This window comes from Alligator sinensis, unplaced genomic scaffold, assembly GCF_000455745.1.
Source record: "Alligator sinensis unplaced genomic scaffold, ASM45574v1 scaffold188_1, whole genome shotgun sequence".
Lineage (NCBI taxonomy): Eukaryota > Metazoa > Chordata > Crocodylia > Alligatoridae > Alligator > Alligator sinensis.
The window spans coordinates 220,544-244,326 of NW_005841903.1; the positions used below are offsets into that span (position 1 = coordinate 220,544).

The window sequence follows — 23,783 nt, forward strand, 5'->3', positions numbered from 1 at the left end:
CTCTTAAATAGAACCAAAATTTTGTATTGAAAACAAAACAAAACAACAAGTTGGGTCATTCTGAATCAAGCTTTTTTTAAAGAACATTCAAGCTTGCAATAGTTCAATGCTTACATTATTCAAATACAATTCACTCAAAAATGTATAACAAGCAATTAATACAAAAGCAGTTTTACTTCATAATTTGGAATACTATTTTTAAAAGACAGGCCCCACAATGTGCCCTACATTTTACATTGTCAAGTGCTTTTGTATTTATTTGCCTGCATGTATGTGTGTTTGCATATAACTCCACACACACATATATATGTATGTGTACACACACACACACACACACACACACAACACATACTATGCATAAAAAATATGGACGACTATATTGGGCTTCTCATGACTTAATGGGTAGAAATGTTTATTTTCAATATTGTATAAATTATATGACAGAATGCAATGGCTGCAGTCTCTTCTGTTAGCTGTTATACATTTACATAATGGGGTTTTCTAAGGATTGCATGTAAGATAAAAAGTTTGCACACAGAAGTGTACATTAAAAACTTCTCTCTATGTGGCGATCACAGGTAAATATAATCATGGATTTCACCCCTGTCTAGACTTGGTCCCCTTGCCCCAAACCTCAAACATACACTGCCTAAATGATCTATTGCTTTTGTCACATTGGTAGAGCTGGAAGGAGTTTTCTGTGAATATTCCCTCAAATATGAATTCACTTAGGTTGTTCTTGCATTTTGTTTGAATTCATGTCTGAGGGCAATCAGCAAACTATAACATCATATGATTTGTCTTACTAATCACAAGTAACCAAAATGAAACAATTTTCCAGTGCTAGGAGAATCACGTACAAGGAATATACAGGGTACAAAGAGAAACTGTCAAATAATGAATGCATGCATGAATGCCATGATCTACTTTCTTAGGCATTCTATGAGCAAGAAAGAGTATCATTTGTTCATTGCAAATTAATCAAGTGGTTCTACTTGAGGCTGAAGGAAATTGTGTGTTGCGAAACTCTAATTACCTTTGCATTTGTACATTATATACTACATTTATATTTGCATCTCCACAGACTTAAATTATGTGAATGTTTTTCTACAGGGATAAATTGTTGAATTAACAACAGAAGTTGTTCGGAGTTTGAAATACCACGACACTAGACTTTCTCTATTGGCTAGTTATTTCAGTAGCTTTTACAATGACACTCACCTACCTTAGAGTGATGATCTTGTCACAGGGTCTGTCATATCAGAAACTGGAATAAAGCATCTGTGGCAATGGAACACTGTCACTTGCTGTAGCTGATGAAAAAGCATTCCTAGTTTGGAAAAATCTCCTTGCTCCCCTGGACTATGACCATTAAAATATTCAGAACTCCCAAAGATGAGCTGAAACTGTGGGAAGAGAGTGTATGGACAAACCTGCTAAGCATTTCTGAAAGCTTCAGCTGAAGCTGTTACCTCCCTCGTAGACCTCCCTTTTTTGTTGTTCTCACTGCATTCACGTGTAATTTTTCTCTTGATGGCAGTGAAGAAAAAGCCCATTTAATGGGTTTAGTTTTTTTATACAGTTTATTTTATAGTTACTTGATGTGCATTTTTACAACGTAACCAGGGTTGGGTCACACTGTTCAGAGCCATTTGAAAAGCAACTGTTAGATCACAACTAAAATTCAGACATCTTTCTTTGTATGCAAGTCTGCATCTTTATGCTTTGCACATAGTACCCTAGAGTGATTATTAGCTTGCATAAAGAAAAATTCACACAGCTACTGCTTGTCCAAAACTGAGTTATAATAAAATACAATACTCCTTTACAAACCAGTGCATAAATTCTAACATAGTGCTTTACATATATACTTTTTGTTGTTGCAGACCTGGGTTAAGTTTTTGGCAATCTGAGTCATTTGCTTCTTAAATAACAGACTTTAATGGACACACATTGTGCTGACACACAAAAACAACATGTGAAAACAGACAGGCTGGAATTTAAGAGATAGGAGCACGCTTTGGTATAATTGGATTATTTAAGAATAGTCATCACAAGGATAATAACAAGCGTTCAGGATTTATGTTCTAACATCTTTAAAAAACAAACAAACAAACAAAATCTCTTCCACAGGTATTAATTTACAAATAAAAGACAGAAAAGTAGTGCTGACCATCTAGCCTTCCATACAAGCTCTATAAGAGTCAGATCATTCACCTAAACACCAAGTCAATGTTGTAGCACATCTTTTTTTTTTTAATTATTTTTAACGTACCCCTAACAAATCTGGGTGACATTTTGACTGTATGGTATAACTAATCCATTAATAACAAAAGCATCAGACAAACTATGCCATGTACACATGTTGCCTACTCATACTCTGGCAAAATTAAAGTTTTATGTGGAGCTGTGTCAATAACATGTCCTGTTCTGGCAATATACTGAACTGTAAAATCAGATTTTAATGGAGAGGAGGACTTCAACTCACCGAACATGAGTGTAAACAATATCTATTTGCTTTAACTCAGTTCAGTAGACTGTAAAGAAAATTTTGAATTCATGGAAGGAATCATGAATGTACAAGAGACAATTTAATGCAAGTAAAATGGATGTAATGGAAATTAATCATGTCAAATGAGCACTCTTGACTGATATCAGTCTATATAATATATCCTATATCAAATTTATTTCCATTGTGCTAAAGGTAAGAATAGTTTAAACTTAATAAAACAAACTCTTTTCTCATTAAGACAAAACAATACATTTTTACAAGACTTTGATGTTAAATATCAAGTTCTCTACTGAGTTACTTAATATTTGCTTTCAAACCAAGATAAAGGCTTCATTAATGCCAAAATCATGGTGATGCTCTTGATTCTATACCAAGCTCAATTTTGGAAGAATTCCCACCCGCACCCCCCAACACCCTACATCTACTGTTTGTGCTTCCTGATTAGATCAAGTGGCCTTTTATTCACCACCACCATAAGAAGGAGCAGTTCAAGTACAAGAACATTTTCCCATCCAATAAAATTGCAATATAGGATGGCTGACCTAAAATTATTGTAAGCATGAAGTTCATGGCCATTTGCAATAAACAGTTACCAAAGTAGACTGTTTGCAAAATGGCAGGCTAAAAATAAGTACTAGAACTACAACTCTTATTGGTTTGATATGTCTTGTGGAAGGGGAAATCATCTATTATATTCTTCATCATGAATAACGCCACTTTAGAACTACCAAAAAGAAAAAAAGAGTTTGCTACTCCAGAAATCAGTTGGTTTAACCAGTTTTAAATACACAAAGAACGAGCCAATAGACTTTGCATTCTTTGCAAGTTTTTTCCCCTCATGAGTCCATTACCTTTCACCAAGACATTTTTAACTATCAAACTTGTCCATAAATTTTGCCGCTGAGGGTGAAACCATCCAGTTAGCATAAACACTATCATTTGCATATCTTGAAAACACAGAGTTAGTGCCATCGAATCTTGTGAGTGGAACGGGGCTCTCCTCAGGCCAGTTCGGGTATGACATGCCTAAAAATGAAAACAGATAATTTTTTCTGCACTGAAGAACCATAACTTCACGTGCAGACAGTAAGGCCCTTGGCAAAACTCCCTTCAATATTTTAAGTCAGTCCACTGGTTTTTGTCCCAAATAAATTGATATAAACTGTGTTCAAATGCCTGAAATACAAATACTGTTGAAGGCAAGCACCTTGAAAAAAATAAACTGCTCCCTTGCTAAAAAAGTGTGTGTTTGTATGTGTGTGCATAATAAAAGCTATTTTTTTTCACCTGATAAGCCTTCAACTTCTCACAATTTCATATTTCCATGACAACATTATAGCAAATTGTTTTGCAAGAAGAAGTTCTTCCTGTACAGGAAGTGCACCAAGCAGTAATAAACCTTTGTAGGCATAGGCCAAGATCTAATGTTAATTGAAATCAATAAAACTATTTCCATTTATGTAAATGGATATCTATCCATTGGCTTTGACAGGTTTTGGATGAAATTTATGTCACCATTATGACTCCCCAACTTACATCTGCTTAATTTTAGGAAAGCCCAGGAGCACAATGGGATGGATCCAATAAGGGGCTGTTAAATCCATCCAATAATGCACTGTTAAACAGGTGCATAAGTTTAAGCATATGATTACTCCCTTTGATGCAAATGGAGCTTTTCATGAGTGCTTTCCTAGAGCAAGGACCAAACTGTTTAGCACCTTAAGGATGCAGCTATATATGTGAAAGAACCAAAACAGAGACAAATTTTTCAAAAACAGAAGCTTGATATTGCTTATTTAGGCACCTAAATAACTGGTCAGATTTTCAAAAGGGTGAAGCATATAGCATCTGTCACTGACCTCAGTGGAAACTGTTGATTGCTCAATCTCTTTTGAAAAACAGACCATCAAGTACCCAAAATTTATGTAAGAACCTGTCTTGAGACACCTACTTATGAAAATTACTTTTAATATGTAGAGAAAAAATGGACTCCAAACCTATTTGTGAATTACAAGTACACAGAACAATGGAAAAGTTTGAGCTTCTTAAAAAGTCTTACAGATTGAAGAATGAAAAATATAATCTCTGAAATTAGTAAATAGCCAAAAGCACGTAGAATATTTAATCAGGAGACAAAAATATAGGAGTTTTGGCAAGAACCGTTTTTACTGTCTCTCTCACCATCACAATACGAAAGCATACGTTCCTTTTATAAACATTTGCTACATCATTCAATCAGAGTTTAGTGCTGACATTTTCATGATAAAAACAAAGGATGTGAAAACAGTTGAGGGCATTGTCATAACAACTGTCACCAATTTAATTTTCAAAAGACTGTACAGATGTGCTCAGTCTCCACTGCCTTCTGTATTTTTTAACTTCATCTAATTCCATGATACATTACACAGCTTATGCAGCTAAAGCATGTTAACAGCAGCTGGGATTTGGGAATCCATCTTGACAAACACAAAACTGTAACAAATTGGGTCCTGCTACTGAACTGAGTTCAAAGATGCTTAGAAATGTGTGAACAAATTTGTTACTTAAATGAGATGCAGACTCCAATGCATTTGAAGTCCCCCCCCCCCCAAAGTATAGTATTTGGATATTCATTTGTTAGCATTTAAATATCCCCTGAGTGTACTTCCCTGATGCATATTTTCTCTTTATCATATGATACATATTTGGTAAGTTTACTTATTTTCACATCCTTTTTTTCAATTTTTATTTCAAACATAGCTGTAAAATGTACTAACGTATGGTCCTGATGCAAAGTTTTACAGTTACAAATAAAAAAGCTTTCCAAGCAAATTTTGATTGATTTCATTCAGACAAGAAACATTCTAATGGGGTTACAGAGTCTGAGGACAGTGCAGAAGAAAAATCACGTTTTTGTGTTGCTAGAATCTAGTAAATGCATGTGAAATTCTACCATAGAGTTTGTTTTCAATCCATGTGGAAGGAAGGGTTCGAGGGAGGGGAGCATTATTACAGTCCACGAGGGGAGTCTCCTCTTCTGAGAGCCCGTCATCATAAAGTAAGGAGTCAGAGGGTGTGGAAGCTGCAAGATCTAAGTAGTCCTACCAAATAAATGAATAAAAGGCTGGGTTACTATATCTGACAATGTTATTCCTCAGCAAAAGCTGCTAAATAAATTTCAGTGGTTCCTAAACTGACCAACTACAGGCTAAACATGCATCCTTTTGACAATATCAGCAGCATTTGCCTTAGATTCTTGATTCCTGTAAAGTGTGCTATCTTTGGTAACACTCATCTTTGCACAACCAACAGATATACTTCCACAGAAATATGTTCTCTGAGTGCTCCACAGAAATATGCTCTTGGAGGCAACAAAGATGATTAGATATATGAGGCAGATGCAATCAGGAGAGACCAAAAAGGACTCTTCAGTTTAGAAAGGAGAAGGCTGAGGGGGGAATATGATAGAGGTCAATAACATCATACAGGATGTGGTAAAATGAGAACTAAAAATAGAGAGCTGTTATTTGCCAAGTACCAGAATACAAGAACTAACGGGCACACACTGAATTTATCAGGAAGCAGGTTCAAACCAAACAAGAGGAAACACTTTTTTTACGCTGTGTGTAGTTCACTTGTGAAACTTGTTGCTGCAAAAGGTTGTAGGAGCAGGTTGTATAACCAGGGTCAAAAAGGGTTTAGATAAATTCATGGAGAACTGGTCCATTGAGAGTTATTAAACAGCGCAGTGAACGTACATATCCTCTGACATCCCTAAATCGATGGTAGATATCAGGGAAAGTATGATGAGATGGATCACTCAAAACATGCCCCATTCATATTCTCTCTCTCTCTCTGCTGCTACCCTCTGTCCGAAACACGATACTAAGCTAGACAGAGCACTGCTCTGATGCACTCTGGCACTTCTTATGCCCTTATGTTTAACTATACTTGCCAGTAAGTTAAGACAGCATTCAAAGCTTTAGAGACATGTACTGTTTATTCTCACTTTTCCTTGAGATGTAAATGGAGAAAAATGGTGCTTCCACAAGGCCTGCAAGGCATTCCCATAATTTTGCCGCAATGTCATAGTTGTGTATAGGATGACAGAAATGGAAAAGATTTGGGGTGATTTTTTTTTTCACATAAAAATAAATATTTGGGTCAACCAAAACAACTTATAAATCCTGCCAATTGTATAAATTGTTTGCAACTGATGAAAAATGCTTAAAAAATATGAAGTTGGAATGCTTTCCTTCTACTTTTTCTAAATGAAACATCTTGATTTTTCATTTCAAAATGGTATTTTATTTTGAAAATTACTATAATTCAATTTTTTTTAAAAGATGAATTCCCAAAGTGCAAAATTAAATGGAATGTTCTGTGATGGATGAAACATAACATTTAGTTTAACTCAAAATAATTACCATTTTAAGAAGCAAAAATTAAAAATAGTCGTCTCAGATCATGAACCCCAAATAGATTCCCCCTCCCCAATTTCTGCTCATCCAGCAAACCAAGAAATCCATTTATACACACTCTCTTTAGGAATATTATCCAATTTTGTATTACTATTCTTTCACTAGGCAGGCAAGGTTCTTTGGTAGATGTGATATCTTTTATTAGACCAACTGTATTGACTACATATTGCAGATAGTCTGTTTGCAACATATGCAGCAGATATAAATTAGTGGCTGTCAAATATATTTAATAATTACGTTTAAATATATTTTATTAAATGCATCTCTCTCTCAAAATAGTCTTTTTAATTTTGAAAATAATTATTTTCTATTCATTTGTTTTCAACATAAATTGTTTCTTTCTTTTTACTTAGATAAATGTGGCAGCAGCTTTATTGACAGTAGCACATCCTTAAGCCCGAAATCTGTTTATATAGGTACTGTGTGTTAGATCTGTAACAATAAAGCTACCAGAGGTAGTGAAAACATTACTGTTTTTGTATAACACTGCTTTTATATATAGATACATGTATCCATACTGCTTTATTTTTAGACCTCAGCCTCCACTTTTGTGTGCATGTCCCATTCACTCATCTCTACATGTCTCTGGTCCAGCACACACCAATGATTTGAACGTACATAATTTCCATGTCCAAGTCCAGTCAAATGTGTGTGCAGGGGTATTGGGTAGACAAAGCTACAGGTGTGTGTATTGTGCATTATGGCATCTATCATTCAAGATATTTAGGGACTACACAGATCTAGAATCAAATAAATGTATACGTTTTCCTGATTTAGGACCATAGAGCTTAGTCCTTCATAAGATGAAAGCTGTGGCTGTGTAAAGACACCGCTATCAACCAGAAATCCTTGAATTTGCAATCCTTTGAATTTCCAAGAAAATCTCTATGGGATTCTCATAGTTTTAAAGTAGGTTAGACTGTAAAAACCACTAGTTTTAATATTTTGTTACTATTATCAGGACCTTAAGATATCCACTGTCAGAATGAAACCTTGCATCAGTGGTGCTCAAGCTTTTTATCCTATGCCCATCTGCAGGTCAGATCTGGCCCATGTGCCCAACCCAGCAGGAGTAGTGGGGCCAAATCTTGTGAAGAGCAGCAGGGGAGGGACCAACCTAGCCCTTATACAGCCAGGCAGGAGGATGGGGGTGTGACCTGGCCCTGACTTGGCTGCACAAGCTGAAGGGGGCATAGCCCAGCCCCGCTTCTGACTGCAAGGGGTTTGGGAATTTTCCAGCAGGGAAAAGATGCAGTATTAAATTGCCACTGCCACATTTTCTGGCCTATAGGGAGCCTACTTGACAACGTTCTGTTCATTCACACAGTTTATTTTATTTATTTTGCTTCCAACTTCTGGATTATTCAGTAGAGCAGTTTATATTAACTCTACATTGTTACCAAGAGGTACCTAAAAATTATTAAGGAAACTACACAGATTAAAAAAAACATCTATTGTACACATTTAAGACTTGACATTCACTACATCATTTAAAACTGAACTACTTTAACCAAAGTTACATGCTACCTAGCGCAAACCATGTTTGTAGATACCTAAAATCCTAATTAAAATTGGAACCCTTCTGATCAAACCCTTACCCTGTATTTCTCTATACATGAGAAAAATCTGTCAACTAGTTTTTATTAACTTTTGAAAACTCTGATTGCAAAAGACTTACCCTACTCTTCACCATCATTTTCTCCAATTCCTTGCTGATCTCAGCAAATGTTGGCCTCTTATCTGGTTCCTGTTTCCAGCAGCGCAACATCAGATTATACCTGTATGTATGTATTATAATACAGTTCTTAATTATGTTGTCCCTCTAGGAAATAGCCTCATTCAGAATGCAAGACAGAAACAGGAGGGGACAGAATTACGGTTTAACAAGCAACTGTATTCCTGGAATTTCCTAACTTTTGACTGCTTCATTTTGAATGCTTCATAACCTACACTGTTTGTTTTTTTATGTTGCTTCTTTGGAATGTAATACATTAAAGATTAAATAAGATGACAGAAAAGTTTGGGGAAATCTTTCTAAGCATTGCAACCTTGTGGGATACATTACCTCCCCACTGCTTGTTTTGATAATTTGGAACAGGTATAGAAAAAAGTTTAAGTAGTTTATCTTAATATATGTATACTCTAATAGCTTAAAACAAAACCTGCCCAGATTTACCATGTAAAAGGAAGAAAAGAAATAAACAAACCTACAACAAAACCATCATGGGGCTGGGAAAACAAATACATGACATGCATAACTGGGGGGAAGGGGCTATTTTGAAGTGAAAGCATCTTGCTTGCTGAAGGGGAGGAGTGTAAATCATTTTGAATATTCATTTTGCTGTAGAATGTTTGGACTTTTTAGCTTCTGATTACAACTAAATTCACTGCATCTTGATGGCATTCTGTTTATATCATGCCAAACAAAAAATGACTGTACAAGTTATACTGTTTTTTACTTCCCAAGTGCGCTTAAACATCCTTCAAAGAGACCAGGAGAAGAGGTCTTTCTTGATGTCCATAGTTAAAAATGAGTCACTGAGGACCCTACATTGACTATGACTAAGCAGAGCCTAGCGATCATTTCCCAAATGTATCCATATTTTGAGCTTATAACAGGGTGCCTCATCCTCAGATGCATTCAGGGAAATGAACTATTTGTTTTTCATTAGGGCTAGAGTCAGATATTACACATAAACTGGTTTAAGTGATCAGAAACAGGTTTAAACCTGTAACAGAACAGACATTTGGTGCACATAAACCAGTTTCAAAATGGCCAAAAGTGGTTTGAGATAAACCTGGTTGAATGTACTGTCAGACTTAAGTGATTTGGCTCAAACTCGTTTATGCAGTGAGACCCCTTCCTTGTTTAAGTTAAACCAGAGTCCTCCAGCATCCCAGCATACTCTCTGGGCTAGGCTGTGCTCTCTGCTCTGGAGCAGGACTGGCCCCACCCCTGTGCTCTCTAACTTGAGCAGGGACCAGCTGTAGTGAGACACTGACTGGCATGGCCCCGAAGGGATTCATTCTTCACCTTAACGAGGCCATGGCGGGGCCATGCTGTTCCATGCTGGGAGGGATGCTTCTTCCACCTCCTCCTCCCCCCTGCGGGGGGGGGGGGGGGGGGGGGGGCCACCAGTGTGGAGGTGCTGGAGGGGGATTCCTCCCCCTCCCCCTCACTGCTGTGGAGCAGGGAGGGGGGCTCTGCAAGGCTGCCCGGCCCCTGGAGGGGCACTCTTCCCCCTGTGGGGTAGGGAGGGGGACTCTGTTCAGTGCTAGGGAGCACTCTTCCCCCTCATCCTCCTCCCCCTGTCCCTCACAGCCACAGGGCTAGAAGGGGGGTGGCTCTGTGAGGTGCTCCCTGGCCCAGCCAAGCTGGGGCGCAGAGAGCAGGGAGGGGGGCTCTGCAAGGCTGCCCGGCCCCTGGAGGGGCACTCTTCCCCCTGTGGGGTAGGGAGGGGGACTCTGTTCAGTGCTAGGGAGCACTCTTCCCCCTCATCCTCCTCCCCCTGTCCCTCACAGCCACAGGGCTAGAAGGGGGGTGGCTCTGTGAGGTGCTCCCTGGCCCAGCCAAGCTGGGGCGCAGAGAGTGCCTGTCGTTATGTGTGGTCCTGCCAAGCCCAGACCGGCCAGGTTGTGGGGAGTGGCTGTCACTGAGCCGCAGCTGCTGGGGGTGGCCCCACCCCTGCAGCTCAGACTGGCATTGCCCAGCCCTGGCCAGTGCAGCTACACGGCCTGGCCAGGCCGGGCTGCAGGGGAGGGCCACCCCCGGCAGCTGCAGCTCAGTGGCAGGGACACTGAGCCCTGCCACAGAGCGCAGCCTGGTCCGGCCCAGCATGCAACCAGCAGCTGCTAGCTAGGCCAGTTTGGAGGCACCAGCAGGCCCAGAGCCTGGCAGCTGCCCACCACACAGGCTGCTGTGGACCCACCAGCCCCTGCGGTGCCTCCAAGAGGCACCTCTCCCTGCCCCACGGGCAAGGGGGATAGAAGAAGAGGAGGAGAAAGAAGAGTCTTCCCCAGCACTGAACAGAAACCCCACTCCCTCCCATGGCAATGTGGTGTGAATGGGGGTAGGAGGAGGAGGGGGAAGAGTCCACTCCCGCCACTGAACAGAGCCCCTGCTTCCTGCTCCACGGGGGGAAAGAGAGAGGAGCAGCGGGGGGAAGAGTTCCCTTCTGGGGCCTGCAAGCCTCGCACAGAGCCCCCCTCCCCACCCCTGCAGCAATGGGGGAGAGGGAGGAGGGGGAAGAGTTCCCCTCTGGGGCTGGGCAGTGCTGTATGCTGGGATTGTTCCTGGCTGTGAAGGAGCTGCTGGGATGGGCAGAGCTCTCCCCTCCTCCTCCTCTCCTGCCACAGTGATCTGGCCACGCTCCCTCTTCCTCCACCCTCTGAACCCTGCAGGCCAAGGTTGGGGTTTAAACCCCTCCTCAGTCTTACTCAGGCCTGCTGGGGCCTGACCATGCCCGCCTTCCCTCCCACCCCCCTCAACTCAGCTTCGCTGTGGAAGAAAAGGGCTGCTCTAGCTCACCCGGGCTACTGGTCTGATTTCCAGAATAAAAAGCAAATGTCTATCCAACTGCAAACCGGCTCAATCTCTGCAGGTTAGACTAACCTGCAAAGATTGAATCAATTCAGGCTCAGGCTTTTTGAATGTCTGTCCCTAGCCTAGGTGAATGATACAACATGAGTTGTCTGGCAGTCAGAGAGAAACTAGCTTGGTTTACACAAAGACCTCATGATTTGACAACAGCCATATTGACTTTTAGATCCAGATATCTCCTCTACAGGGCTATTTCTCTCCAGAGAATCTATCCTGTGTACTGTCAGGAAGGTCTGACACCTAACAATCTATATGTAATGAGCAGACAGAGCCCAGAAAATAAAACTTCTAATTTTCAGAAAACCAACAAGGATGCCTATACACAAGCAGCAAGAATGCTCTGACGTGCTGTATTTACAGCGCGTCAGAGCAGACTCATTTAACTGAGTCTGTTGGAGCATGGTAATTACCATGCTCCTGTAGACTCCAGCATCTTGTGTATCAGCGTCTCTGTGCTGAAAAATGGCAGCGGGGTGCTTTAATTAAAGCTCATTCAATGAGCTTTAGTTAAAACACCCCCGCCACCATTTTTCAGCATGGGGACACCAAAAAACAAGATACTCCAGGCACTTTAATTACAGCGACTCTCAGAGCCACTCTATTTAAAGCATGCCCTCTACTCACCCCAACCCACTCCCAGAGCATGTGTATAAATGCCCCAAGTTTCCAGGATTTGAAAGTGTTCAGACTATATCTTGAAGAGTTCAAGCATCACTATATTACATTTCTCCTCCCTCCACTTTTGAATATTCAAGTAATGTTTTTTCTTTTGCCTGGAGAGTACATTAGTCAGTTTCCTGCAAGCATTTTGGGAATAGCTGCAGGCACTTGTATTGTAATTCTTTTCATCCTCCTTACATATGTAACCTCATCCCACTTTTCTGCCTGTTTATTAGATCAATTTCCTTACTTTTACTACTCTGTCCCCTGAGTTACCCATGTGCAGATGTTACACTTAGATGGACTTAACTATGTTGAGGTTGATCTTAATGTCGATTTCTGCAGAAGTTCAGGGAGGTTAAAATTGGAAAAGAATGGCTGATCTAGTGAATGTTTGCACATGTTGGGAGTGCAGCTGGGTCTAGAAAAGCCAAGCTGCATGCTTCAGTCTGGGGCTACTCTCTTTCTACTCCTGCCCCCCCCAATCTCTGACTAGGCTATTTTTATCCTCCTAATCCCCACCACCGCTGGATGGACAACACCCCCAATAGACCCACCACCACCCCCATGGACTCACCAGCCCCTCTCCACAATCCGAACCCCCACCCCATGGACCCACTAGCCCCCCTCATCCTGTCTGCCCCTTTCCCCACCCTGAGTTACTTAAACCAGGCTTGCAGAATGGCTCTTGGAACCAACAAACATTGGCACACATCACTCCCAACCTATGATCACCTAGTTTAAAGTAAGCAGGGTGATTGTAGACCAAGTGGGGTGAATATCTGCATGTATCGTAAAAGTTATGCTGGAGATGGCTGTTATTTAAACAACCTTACTTCCAGAGACATTTCTATCAACGTGCCCAAGTAAGATCTACTTACATTTCTTCACTGCAGTTTTCTGGTCTCTCCATTCTATAGCCTGTTTTTAGGAGGTTAAAGAGTCTTTCGGGAGCAATACCTGGATAGGGATTACCTCCCAGGGTTACAATCTCCCAGAGCAGAACTCCAAATGACCATCTGAGAAAAAAAGAAATAATCACTCACATGGACCGCTAGAGTTTAAGAGGATAGCATGGCCCCTTAACCAACAAGCATCCGTTACTGTATTGTTTTGAGATCCCAACCAAGTCCAAAGCCTCATTTTGTTAGGTACTGAGCATATAGCAAGAAGTCGGCCTTCCTCAAAATTTAAAACATTGAAGAAAAAAGACAAACTAGAGGTAGGAGAAGGTGACACATTATACAAGAAGTAGATTGGGAACTAAAGCACTCAGAGATAAAAGTAACTTGCCAAGGCTGTCTAGGAAACTGGTAAATTTGGAAGCTTAATGAGTATCTCCTTAGTCTGAGTTCAGTATCTCATCCTCAACTATGGGCTCATCCTTCTCAGTTGCACTTTAATGTCATATAATTCACCTCAATAAAATTCCAGTAGGCCTATTTGCATGAATTTATTTAATCAGGAACGTAAAAGCAGAAGTACTGCTGGTAGAAAGTAGAACTGGTCAGTTCTTTAGGAAATTTGAAATACACAATAAACAACTGAAGTTATGATAAAAATAGGAAATGTAAAAAATTTTCTTCTACCTTTTTTTTTTTTTTGAAGAGTAATGACACAAATACCATGATACAAACAAATGCATAAAAGGCTTGAGGCTTTTCCCTTATATCAGAAAGATAGGGACAGGTAATAATAATCTAATCTAGACCCTATTTAAACTCCCCTCAGAATCTGAATGTTCACAATGACAGGTCTGGGAAAACAGCCAAAATCACTTGTTTCCATTCATTGTATAAGCTTGATGGGATGCCCTGCTGAGCAAAATAACAAAAATTGCAACAAATGCCCACTTGTTTTCTAGCTGTTGTTTAATTTTTGTGAAAGCTTCACATTTGAAGGGGACCTAAGAGGAGTTACAGATCCACAACATGTCTGTGATAGGTGTCTAATTCCCTTAGGCACCTTTGAAAATCCCATTTCAGAATTTTAGCATAGACAGTCCTCTATATGACTGTCTTTCACTCATCTCCTCATAATTCTTTAAGGTTTTTGTTTTAACAAGAGAAGTGACATTCTCAGAGCCAGGACCCATGAAAACTTTAAAATGGTTGTACACACAGTGTGTTCAAGACAGAATAAATGACTAGTCTTGTGCAGGCCTAGATGATACTTAAACAGATTTTTTCTTATGCTAATATTCTGTAAATTCATTTTTCAACAGTCTGTCTGTTCTGAAAAGCTAATGCATATTACTAACATTCCACTGCACTTTATTAATTCCTTCTATTCTTCCCTTATGCTTCTTATTCATGCAATCCTTTTTTGGGCCCCATCAGGGAATAATTCCCTATGTGATTAATCCAAACAGGATATGTGGTATTACTAGGCTTTATTTTCAAAATTGTCCTTTGTTAAAGGTGAATTTTTCCAACACACTGTAATAGGGTGTAACTTGTTAGTAGTCCCTCCATTAGCTCCACTTCTTTGGCAAATGTTCAGATATTGGACTTTATTTTTGTAATTGTGACAATTAACTAGGTTGGGGAGGGGAGGATAGATTTTCCATTGTATGATCTTTGTGGATGAATAAAAAGCCCTCAGAGATGGAAAGAAAAATACACACAAGATGACTGTGGGCTGACACTGCATTTGTCTAGGTTCCAACCTATGAAGTGAAATGGGTTTTGTAATGGGATTGGAAAAAAATTATCAAAACTGACAAGCTGTACTTCTATTAGAGCAATGCCAATTGCTAACTATATACAAACATCTTAAGAGGAAGAAGCTGGAGAAAAAGAAATATAGAATTACTGAGGTTAATCCAACATTTTGGAATGAATTTAGTATTTTTGATTACGTTTGCCATAAAGTAGGTAAATATATAAAACAAACCTCACAGTTCTCCCCAAAAGTAACCCTTTCCTTCTTCAGTTTGCGAGTGTTGGACTTCAAGTCCAAGAAACTGCTACTGCAATAACAACCTGTACATGTGTCTCAACTCTATTCTGGAATTCTGGAGAAGTTATAAAGGTTAAGGAGCTGCTATGTAATAATCTAGGGATACTGATATTTAGTAATACCATGAATACCTGGTCATCTCATCAGTGAAACAAAATCACTGTATACTTTAGGGTGATTTAATACAATTTCCACAAACTAAAAGGACAGAAAGACACTACCACAGCTGAGAATGCAAAGATTAAAAGAACTCTAAACAAGGGTGTCAGTTGTCAGAGAATAGACTGACACAGAAAGATGTTTTGTAAAAAAAACTGAAATACTGGATCATTTATCAAATCCAGCAAATAATAAGGGCTGGATGAGAACTGAATTTTCTGAGAAAATCCCATAATTTCATTTTTATCTTTTATGAAATGGAAATACAAATATAAAAATGATTTTTTTGTGAAATAAAATGAAAAATTATTTTGGTCAATCAAAATATTTTATTTCTATATAATTAGAGCATCTTGTTCTTAATTTTGGCCTTTAACCTTTAAAAATGCAAATATGAATTTTGTTTACAAAAAAGTAATTATAAAAAACAGAGTCAAAGTATTCCTTTCTGAAAGTGTTGTCAGAGGACATCATTAAAAAAAAACCTTTTTTAATAAACAAAGTTTCATTAAAATGGGTACATATTTTTGATGGGCTTATTTTAAACTGTGATGAAAACTTTTTTTGTCAAAAATAGTTCAATAAAAATAAATCAAACCTTAGAGTAAAGAAGGTATATGACTTGATGGGTTTACAGGTTTAATGTCTGTTTTCCAAGACTGCTTTTGTTCAAAATAATTTATTTTTTAATTTAAGGTGTCTGTCCTGTCTCAAGTTAGCACTGTCATTGCTCCCTAAGGTAATAGAATAGCATAGTCTGAGCCAAAGTCAGGCCTGCTTAGTCTGGTCAATATCAGGGGATTGCAGCCCACACAGGGTGCTGACAGACATGCAACTCCCCAGTCTAACTCATGGCGCTTCACAGAAAATGCCATGAGATAAACCAACCCTCCCAACCCCACAGACATTCTCTGTTGGATCAAGAGGATGAAGGATCAAGTTTCACTTTGGAGTCAATCCAACAAGAGAGGCTGCATGTCTGCAGTCTCTTCTAGCCCTCCCCCCTCCTCCCTCCCCACCCCCCCCAGCTCTGGTGCTGTCTCAGTATGGGTGGGGGGGGAAGGCAGGAGAGGGAGATCCATCCTGGGGTTTGCCCAGCCTCCGCTGGATTGGGGGGGAAGGGAATGGGAATTAGAGCCTTTCACCTTGCAGGGGAGGCTCCAATCAACCCCCATCCCAGGCTGGGCAAATCCTAGCCAGAACTCACTTCCCTCCCTTCCCATCCTGAAGACAGCACTGGGAATGGGGCTTGGCTGCTTCAGCCCAGCCCTGCTCCCAGTGTGCATTGACAGAAGTTAATGAAGGCACTCTGCTTTGCAGCACCTTCATCTGAACCCTCATGTAATGAGGGTTAATTTGTTGCACATTTTTAAAAGTACTTTGCAGTTGCGCATTTTTGTCAGTGCACAGCTGTAGAGTGCTTTCACCAGCCAATCATGTGACAAAATAGCACTTCAGCCAGTGCCCATAAGGACGAGGAGATTCTCCCTTGAGGAGCTTGGTTCCTGAGAAGGGTTGATCTTGGAGACCCCAACAAAAGACAGATGTTTGTGGTTGGCTCAGCAGTTGAAACAGGAGATATTTTTTGGTTGCATGTGTAACACTAACATCCAAAGCAGGAGTGTCTCACACTAGGAACTCCTTTTCTTCTCTGTTGGGTATCTCCTTTTTGCATCACACAGGATAGATTCTCCATATGCTGTCTGATTTTCTCCCAGACAACTAGAACACAGTATGAACACACTGGAGATCATCTAACTTCATCATGACAGGGACGTAACATGATGTGCTCCGCACATCTCTTAAGAATAACTGGACACTGTTCTTGTCTTCAATGTTATAGACCAGGGGTGGGCAAAATACAGCCTGCGGGCCATATTAGGCCCACCAATTGATCCCATCTGGCCCACCGACTGCCACTGGAAGCCTGAGAAGGAAGGGCTGTCCCTGCTCCGCTCCACTCTGCCACAGCTGGGGCTGGGCCGCTCAGCGTGCAGACTCCTCCACCCGCCTCCCCCCACCCCGCATCCACACCATTGCCTGGCTTCCTCTTGGCGCTGCCTGCTCAGTTGTGGCACTGTGGCTGTTAAGCCCAAACAAGACAAGATTCAATGTGGTGCAGTGAGCAGCCATCCCACCTGCCCACCTGCTGTGATGAGCTGCTGCTGCTGCTGTGGTACCACTAAGAGGTGAGTCTGTGCTGGCCACGGGGGGCTCAGCCTCAGGCAGCTGCCCCCAACTTTCCCAGTGCAGCACGAGGACAGCAGCTCATCATGGTGGGCAGGTAGGATGGCTACTAAGCATGCTGCATCACACCTCAGCCCATGTTGGCCCAGCTGCTGGCAGCCACGGTGCCAGGACTGCGCAGAGCCAACAGGGAGCCAGGCAGGGAGGTGGAAGAGTCTGTGCACTGTGTGTCCCAGCTCAGGTCCAGCTGTGGCAGACCAGAGTACAGGCAGGGAAGTGGAAGAGGCTGCTCACAAAGAGTCTAATCCTGCTTTCAATAATGTTGGGGTTTTTGCACTGGCTTGATTGTTTGAATAGGAGCAGAGGCTCTAAATCCCTAGTCCTGTCACTGAGCCCACAGACTTAGGTTCTAGGATGTAGACACTTGGCAACTACAAAAAGAACTATGTCCACTAAATCTCATTTCACCTAGGACTATAATATCAAAGGGCATCAACCTGATGGTATTACTGATTTAGGCCCCCAAGTCTGAAAGGTTAGATGTTGAATGTGAATTTGGCCCCAAAGTCATTGATTTTGATGGGAGTTACACACCTCAAAACCTCTGAGGACCAGGATCTTAGTCTTGTATTTAATGGATAGCCCACAACTTCAAAAGTTTTGTATACTTCACCACCACTAGTACAGTTAACATTTGGTCTCTGATTTTTGTTTGTTTTTGTCATATATACTATAACTGGTAAGAATACTACAGTAGTTTATTAAATTCTATAAACATGGAATCTATAATGAACACAATTTGGACTCACACATCGCTTTGTGTTGTATAGATATGATCAAACAGAGATTCTATTGCCATCCATTTGACAGGTATCCGACCCTAAGAGAAAAACAGCAGCAACAAAATTACTGAATGAGAAAATGTTCTTTTACCTTTGGAATGATAAAAGATTATTTATTGAACTGTACTGCCAATGTGCAAGCATGGTGGACTGAACAACATGATATTTCATTAAATGAACACAACAGGTTACAGGACACAGCTTAAAACCTCTTTCTAATCATTGCTGAACTTTTCCATGCATTCACAGGAGGTCCAGATTCCGAAGAGACTCACATGGTTAATAAAGAATAATGTTCAGATGATTTACATGGCAAATTTAGTTAACCTAGATGTCTATACATGTGCACAAAAAGTTAGCAAACTGGGAGCAGTACAGTCATATTAGCAAAGCTTAATGGCATGAGCATCACTGTGCCAATGAGGCTATTCTGCCCCTATTTCAGGAGCTAATACTTGCAGAGCCGTCATGGCCTCTCTCAGTACAGCAGCATCTCATGCTGTATAAGAAATGCCACAGGTGATATTATCAAAGGGCTTTGTCCATGGTCACTTCTGTATCTAAATATCTGGGGAAATCCAAATCTGAAATTCTCATGTGTGAGACTTTGTACTAGCAGTATATTCACACTGAATTGAATTATTGGCTGTGCTGACCTTCACAGTCTGAACTTCCATCTAACTTCAAATTTATATGCAAAAGCCCCAAAATCAGTTGTATGTATGCAGGCAACTTCACAGAAAGCAGAATTAGGTTTGCTAATTGTTAATGACCATATCTGTTACAAGAATAGCTAACAACTAGATTCCATTGTTTTGGCATGCAAAAGTACTTGTATTTAGGGAAAGCAGTGATATGGTTCAACAATGAGAGAAACTGTCCTAATACTACAGGAGCAGCTCTCCATCAAATTTCCTTTGCACTGCCCTACTGATGAAATGTTACCATATGCTGAATACTGCCACAAGCGCCATAAGCAAACTAGGCTATTTCTGGACAGTTAATTATAATTTACTGCGATGGGCAAAACAGAATTGCTTTAAAGATTATGTGGCATTCTACATCTGTAGCCATCCTATTATGTCTATTTTCTGTATCAGAGATGAGCCCAACCTCTGGCACTAGATTAGGATTTTGTATGTTTCAGAGTACTTATGAGCCTCATCCACACCAGAAGGAGAACAATTCTTCTGAAATTAGGATCTGGACTGACATTCCACATTTGGAGCATTCAGACTCAGAACGCACTCTGATTTAAAGGATGATCAGATCTTTCTACATATTGTTTTGTTAGCTTGACAGTTATAAAAGGGTGAAGAGAAAATAATGTCTTATTTAGATAAAGTAGCAAGATGAATTTAGATGCATGTGAGGAACAGCCATATGAAACACTAAGTAGCCTACAAACTAACAGCCATACAAAATGACTAGCTAAAAAAATTAAAATAAAATAGGACCATCTTTTATTATATTTTTCAATATCATTAATATAGTGTGCACTATTTCTGTGTGAAAATCATACCCATAATAAAAGGATCAAGACAAACTCAGGTTACAGAATGCATGGAAATATGCTTTCTAGAAACAGTCCAGGGTTTTAACCCACCCCCCAGGATGTAGACTGCTCATATAGAAATCTATATGGTAACTTTTACCCATGCTCTAAGCAGATGTGTTACTGCATTACAGATGGACAGAGATAGGGCATAAGAGTACACTACAGTTGTAACTGCATGTGAGAAGAAGAAACACAAATAAATATTCCCCCTGATAATAAAAGCACTGTCTTTATCTGTCTAGGTGCTTAATTTTGGCCCCAGGGCATACACTCATTTTGTTTAATCTTCACCCTTTGTTCCACGCTTCTTTATGCGAAGTAGTTGTGCCTTGGCTCACGCATTTTCATGTGAACTCACTCCATTGATGAAGTAATAATCCCAGCAACAGAGATAACATTCAGAGGCCTAACAAGGCAGCTCTGCATCCTGGGAAGTGATGGTACACAGGGGAATGATGGCTGCTGGCAGTAGCGTGCAGCCTGCCAAGCAGCTCTGGTGGCTGCTGTTTTTGCACCACCACCATCCTCCAAAACAGGGCATAGGGCTGCTGCCTCAGTTACCCCACATTAGTTACACTACTAGACATGTGTGGTACCTTGCTTCTTTTGACATAAGAATCCTCTTCATAAACATCTCGAGATAAGCCAAAATCAGAAATCTTCATTTTGCGTCCTTCTGCGACCAGCACATTTCTGGCTGCTAAATCCCGATGAACAAGCTTTTAAAAGAAACCCAACATCATGGTTATTGCTCCATTGGGGAAAAAAAGCATGGAGAAAAATCTACTACTAATATATTTGTGGCTATCACAGCGACACGCTAAATTCATTGCTATAACTCTGCACCTTCATTTCTGCAAGGTACTGCATTCCTCGAGATATCTGCCATGCAAATGAGATGAGGTCTCCCATTGTTAAGGCTCTCTCATCTGGGTTGTCCAAGTAGCTTGAATTTCTGTTGCCATCGCTGCCTACGTAGCTAGGTCCCACTTTCCGACTTTCCCTGAGAAAACTGCGTAACGAGCCATACTTTGCATATTCCACAATTAAATACAGTGGTCCTGAGGGACAGAAAGGGAAATAAAATCACTATGACTGGTCTGATCTACTTGCAAGGAAGTCTATTTTTTTGGTTAATATCACAAGTTGTTTTGCTACAGTTCTTGGCCACAATATCCTGTAGAGGTGCATATGAATCAACAGTGATGGTGGGAGAGGGGGCGACTGGGTAAGCTATCCTTGTATTTCAGGTCCTATGTTGTAGTAGGAACCCAAAAGATACTTTGGGCTAGAAACAGAAATTACACATAAGCCAGTATAAGAGTTCGGAAACCTGTCCAAATCTCTAACATAACAGAAGTTCAGTGCGCATAAATCGCTTTCAGAATGACCAAAACACTTTAAGATAAACCTGGATCAAAACATGTAGTATCAGACTGAACTAATTTCAGTTAAATCTGTTTATTAAACTTCTGTCCCAGATCCCCTCCAGATTCAAGTTAGCGCACAGTCCCCCAGCATTCCATGGTGTTTTGCACCTCCATTGCAAACCTCCCCTTGCAGGGGCAGTAGGTTAGCCGTGGCCCAAGCTATCTGCTCCAGCGGAGCAGGGAGACATATTCTAGTAGGGCTGTGCAAAATTTCACTGGCTGTTTCATTTCAACGCTGTTTTGACAGGTTTTGAGCTCAAAACAGTGAAATCAAAATGAAATGAAAGGCTTTGAAACAGGCTCAAAACAAAATGAGGACAGTCAAAATGTTTTGAAAGTTTCAAAATGTTTCGAGTTTTGAAGCTGAGCTTGCTTGCAGCTAAAGAGAAACTAAGGACAGGGAGGGGAAAGAGGGGGGAAGAACTGCTCTGATATTGACATGTGTAGCCTGCAAGTAACTGTGATCCTCCCCTGAGGTCATTTCCAATCCCAGTGCTCTGGGGGAGGGACAGAAAAACAGCATAAAAGGTATTGTTTGAACTGAGCTTTCTCTGTGCCTTCACACTTACAAGTGATACAAGTTTTGCTTGGAACAGTTTGAGGTACAGTTTCACAGAAACCCCTGCACCTATCTCCTTGAAACTTGGCAAGCTTCATGGCCGTAGAAGGGGCTACCATCCCTGCAAGTTTCATCCAAATCAGGCAAGAAATGACAAAGTTATTTGCAGCTGTGTGCTTCCCCATTTTAGCCTATGGGCAAAACATCGAAACAGTGTCAAAACAGCAAAACAGTTTTGACAAAACAAAACGGAAGAGTGCTTTTGAAACGAAACTCAAAACAAAACGCTGTCCCATTGAAATGGAAAAATGGAAGTCAAAACAAAATGGTGCTGTTTCGCACAACCCTATATTCTAGTACCCGCTGGCTTCTGGCCTGAGCCACTGCAGGCATGTGGCTGCATTTCCAGGATCAAAAGTAAATGTCTGTTCACTTGCTAATTAGTTCAATCTACACAGATTAGACTAGCCTGCAAAGATTGAATTGATTCCGCCTCAGGCTTTTTGACTGTCTGTATTTAGGGCCAGAGAACAAACTGTGAATCCATTCCTAACAGTTCTGAGCTTTCACATACTTTCATCTTCTATAAAACTTCACTGAAAGAGCTGCCCTGAAAGGTTTTAGCAACAATGAATTGCATGTGGAAACCAACCCTTGTGTGGTTATTGCCCTCACTGAAATAGGTTGTTTATTATTGCACTGCAGTAGGAATTCCAGAGTATGTTAACACCCAGCAGGCCCCAGACACCTTAGTCCTGTCTGCATGCTCCAAACCTAGAAATGCACTGGTGAGGCTGTTGCAGGCCTGCCTCCAGCAGCCTCTTTCAAGCACAATCTTGAGAGCAGTTGCATAGGGGACCCCTGAGACAGCATCAATAGGTTGACTCTGGATTTGAAGCACGCAAGTGAGATCAGACAGGTGGGGTGAAGTGTCCGTTCTGAGCATAGTATACTCACCTCACTCCTACTATTGTTTATTTTGACTTCAAGGATGTCTCCACTACACTGTTACAAGTTCTTACCTTGCTTTTGCCCAACTGCCCTTCCTCCTTCCAATAAGGATGAGATTACATGCTCCAGTTGCAAGTGGTAATTGTAAGGAATGTTAGCTGGTGTTACGGTTACCACAAATAGAACATTAAGGGTTACCACCCTTTCTAAAGAGCACTGCTCAGACCCACCAGGCTGGTAAGTAGGGGTATATTTGAGCCTAGGCTCTCCCTGCTCTGTTGGGGGAAGGAGGAGCAGGATGCCTGGAGGCGAAGCAGAACAGAACAACAAGCTAGAAGTTGGAAAAACATGGACATGGGGCATGGGAGTTTTCATGTAATGGTTAGTTATTTAAAAGCATTTCTATTTAACTGAAGTTAAATGACATAAAAAAATGAAGACTATAGACTCTCACTTGTTTCAATAAATTATGGATGGTGGGAAAGGGCTGGCTGGGGCAGGGGGTGGGGCCTCCTATGAGAGCTCCCAGCATAGCCAGCACCTTTGGCTTGAGGCTGGAGGAGGCCAGAGCAGACTGCAAGTGGGGCTGTCTGGCAATTGGGTTGGCACAGGTCTGGTGAGAGTGGTGCTGCAAGGAGCGATTGAGGAGCCCATCCATAGTTCCCTCCTGCTGGGGGCAGAGGTTCTAAATCCCTGGTAACTGACATTGCTGGCTGCCTGCATGACAGCCAGCCATTCCAGCTAGCCACAGAGCTCCCTGCCCCTACTGGGGAAGCAGGGGGCAGCTCCTACCAGTGGGCTGCACAGGGGGCTGAGGAGTGTGGAGCTTAGGCTGGTGACCCAAGACCGCACACCATTTGCTGGCTGCTCCTCTCCACCTTGTATGGGGATCAAGCTCAAATAC

At 41.1% G+C, this 23,783-nt stretch overlaps 1 protein-coding gene across 1 annotated transcript in view; it reads right to left on the reverse strand.

Moving 5' to 3' along the window:
• Positions 1–2,940: 2,940 nt before the first annotated feature.
• Positions 2,941–23,783, reverse strand: part of RET (ret proto-oncogene) — a 90,495-nt gene continuing 69,652 nt past the window's right edge. Inside the window, exons 14-20 of the mRNA XM_006018488.2 lie at positions 20,786–21,000; positions 20,536–20,658; positions 18,349–18,419; positions 13,114–13,251; positions 8,651–8,750; positions 5,445–5,592; positions 2,941–3,538 (exon numbers count right to left, since the gene is read on the reverse strand). Of these exons, the coding sequence (XP_006018550.1) occupies positions 3,381–3,538; positions 5,445–5,592; positions 8,651–8,750; positions 13,114–13,251; positions 18,349–18,419; positions 20,536–20,658; positions 20,786–21,000 (953 nt within the window). The 3' untranslated portion in view covers positions 2,941–3,380. The remainder of the gene's footprint in view (positions 3,539–5,444; positions 5,593–8,650; positions 8,751–13,113; positions 13,252–18,348; positions 18,420–20,535; positions 20,659–20,785; positions 21,001–23,783) is intronic.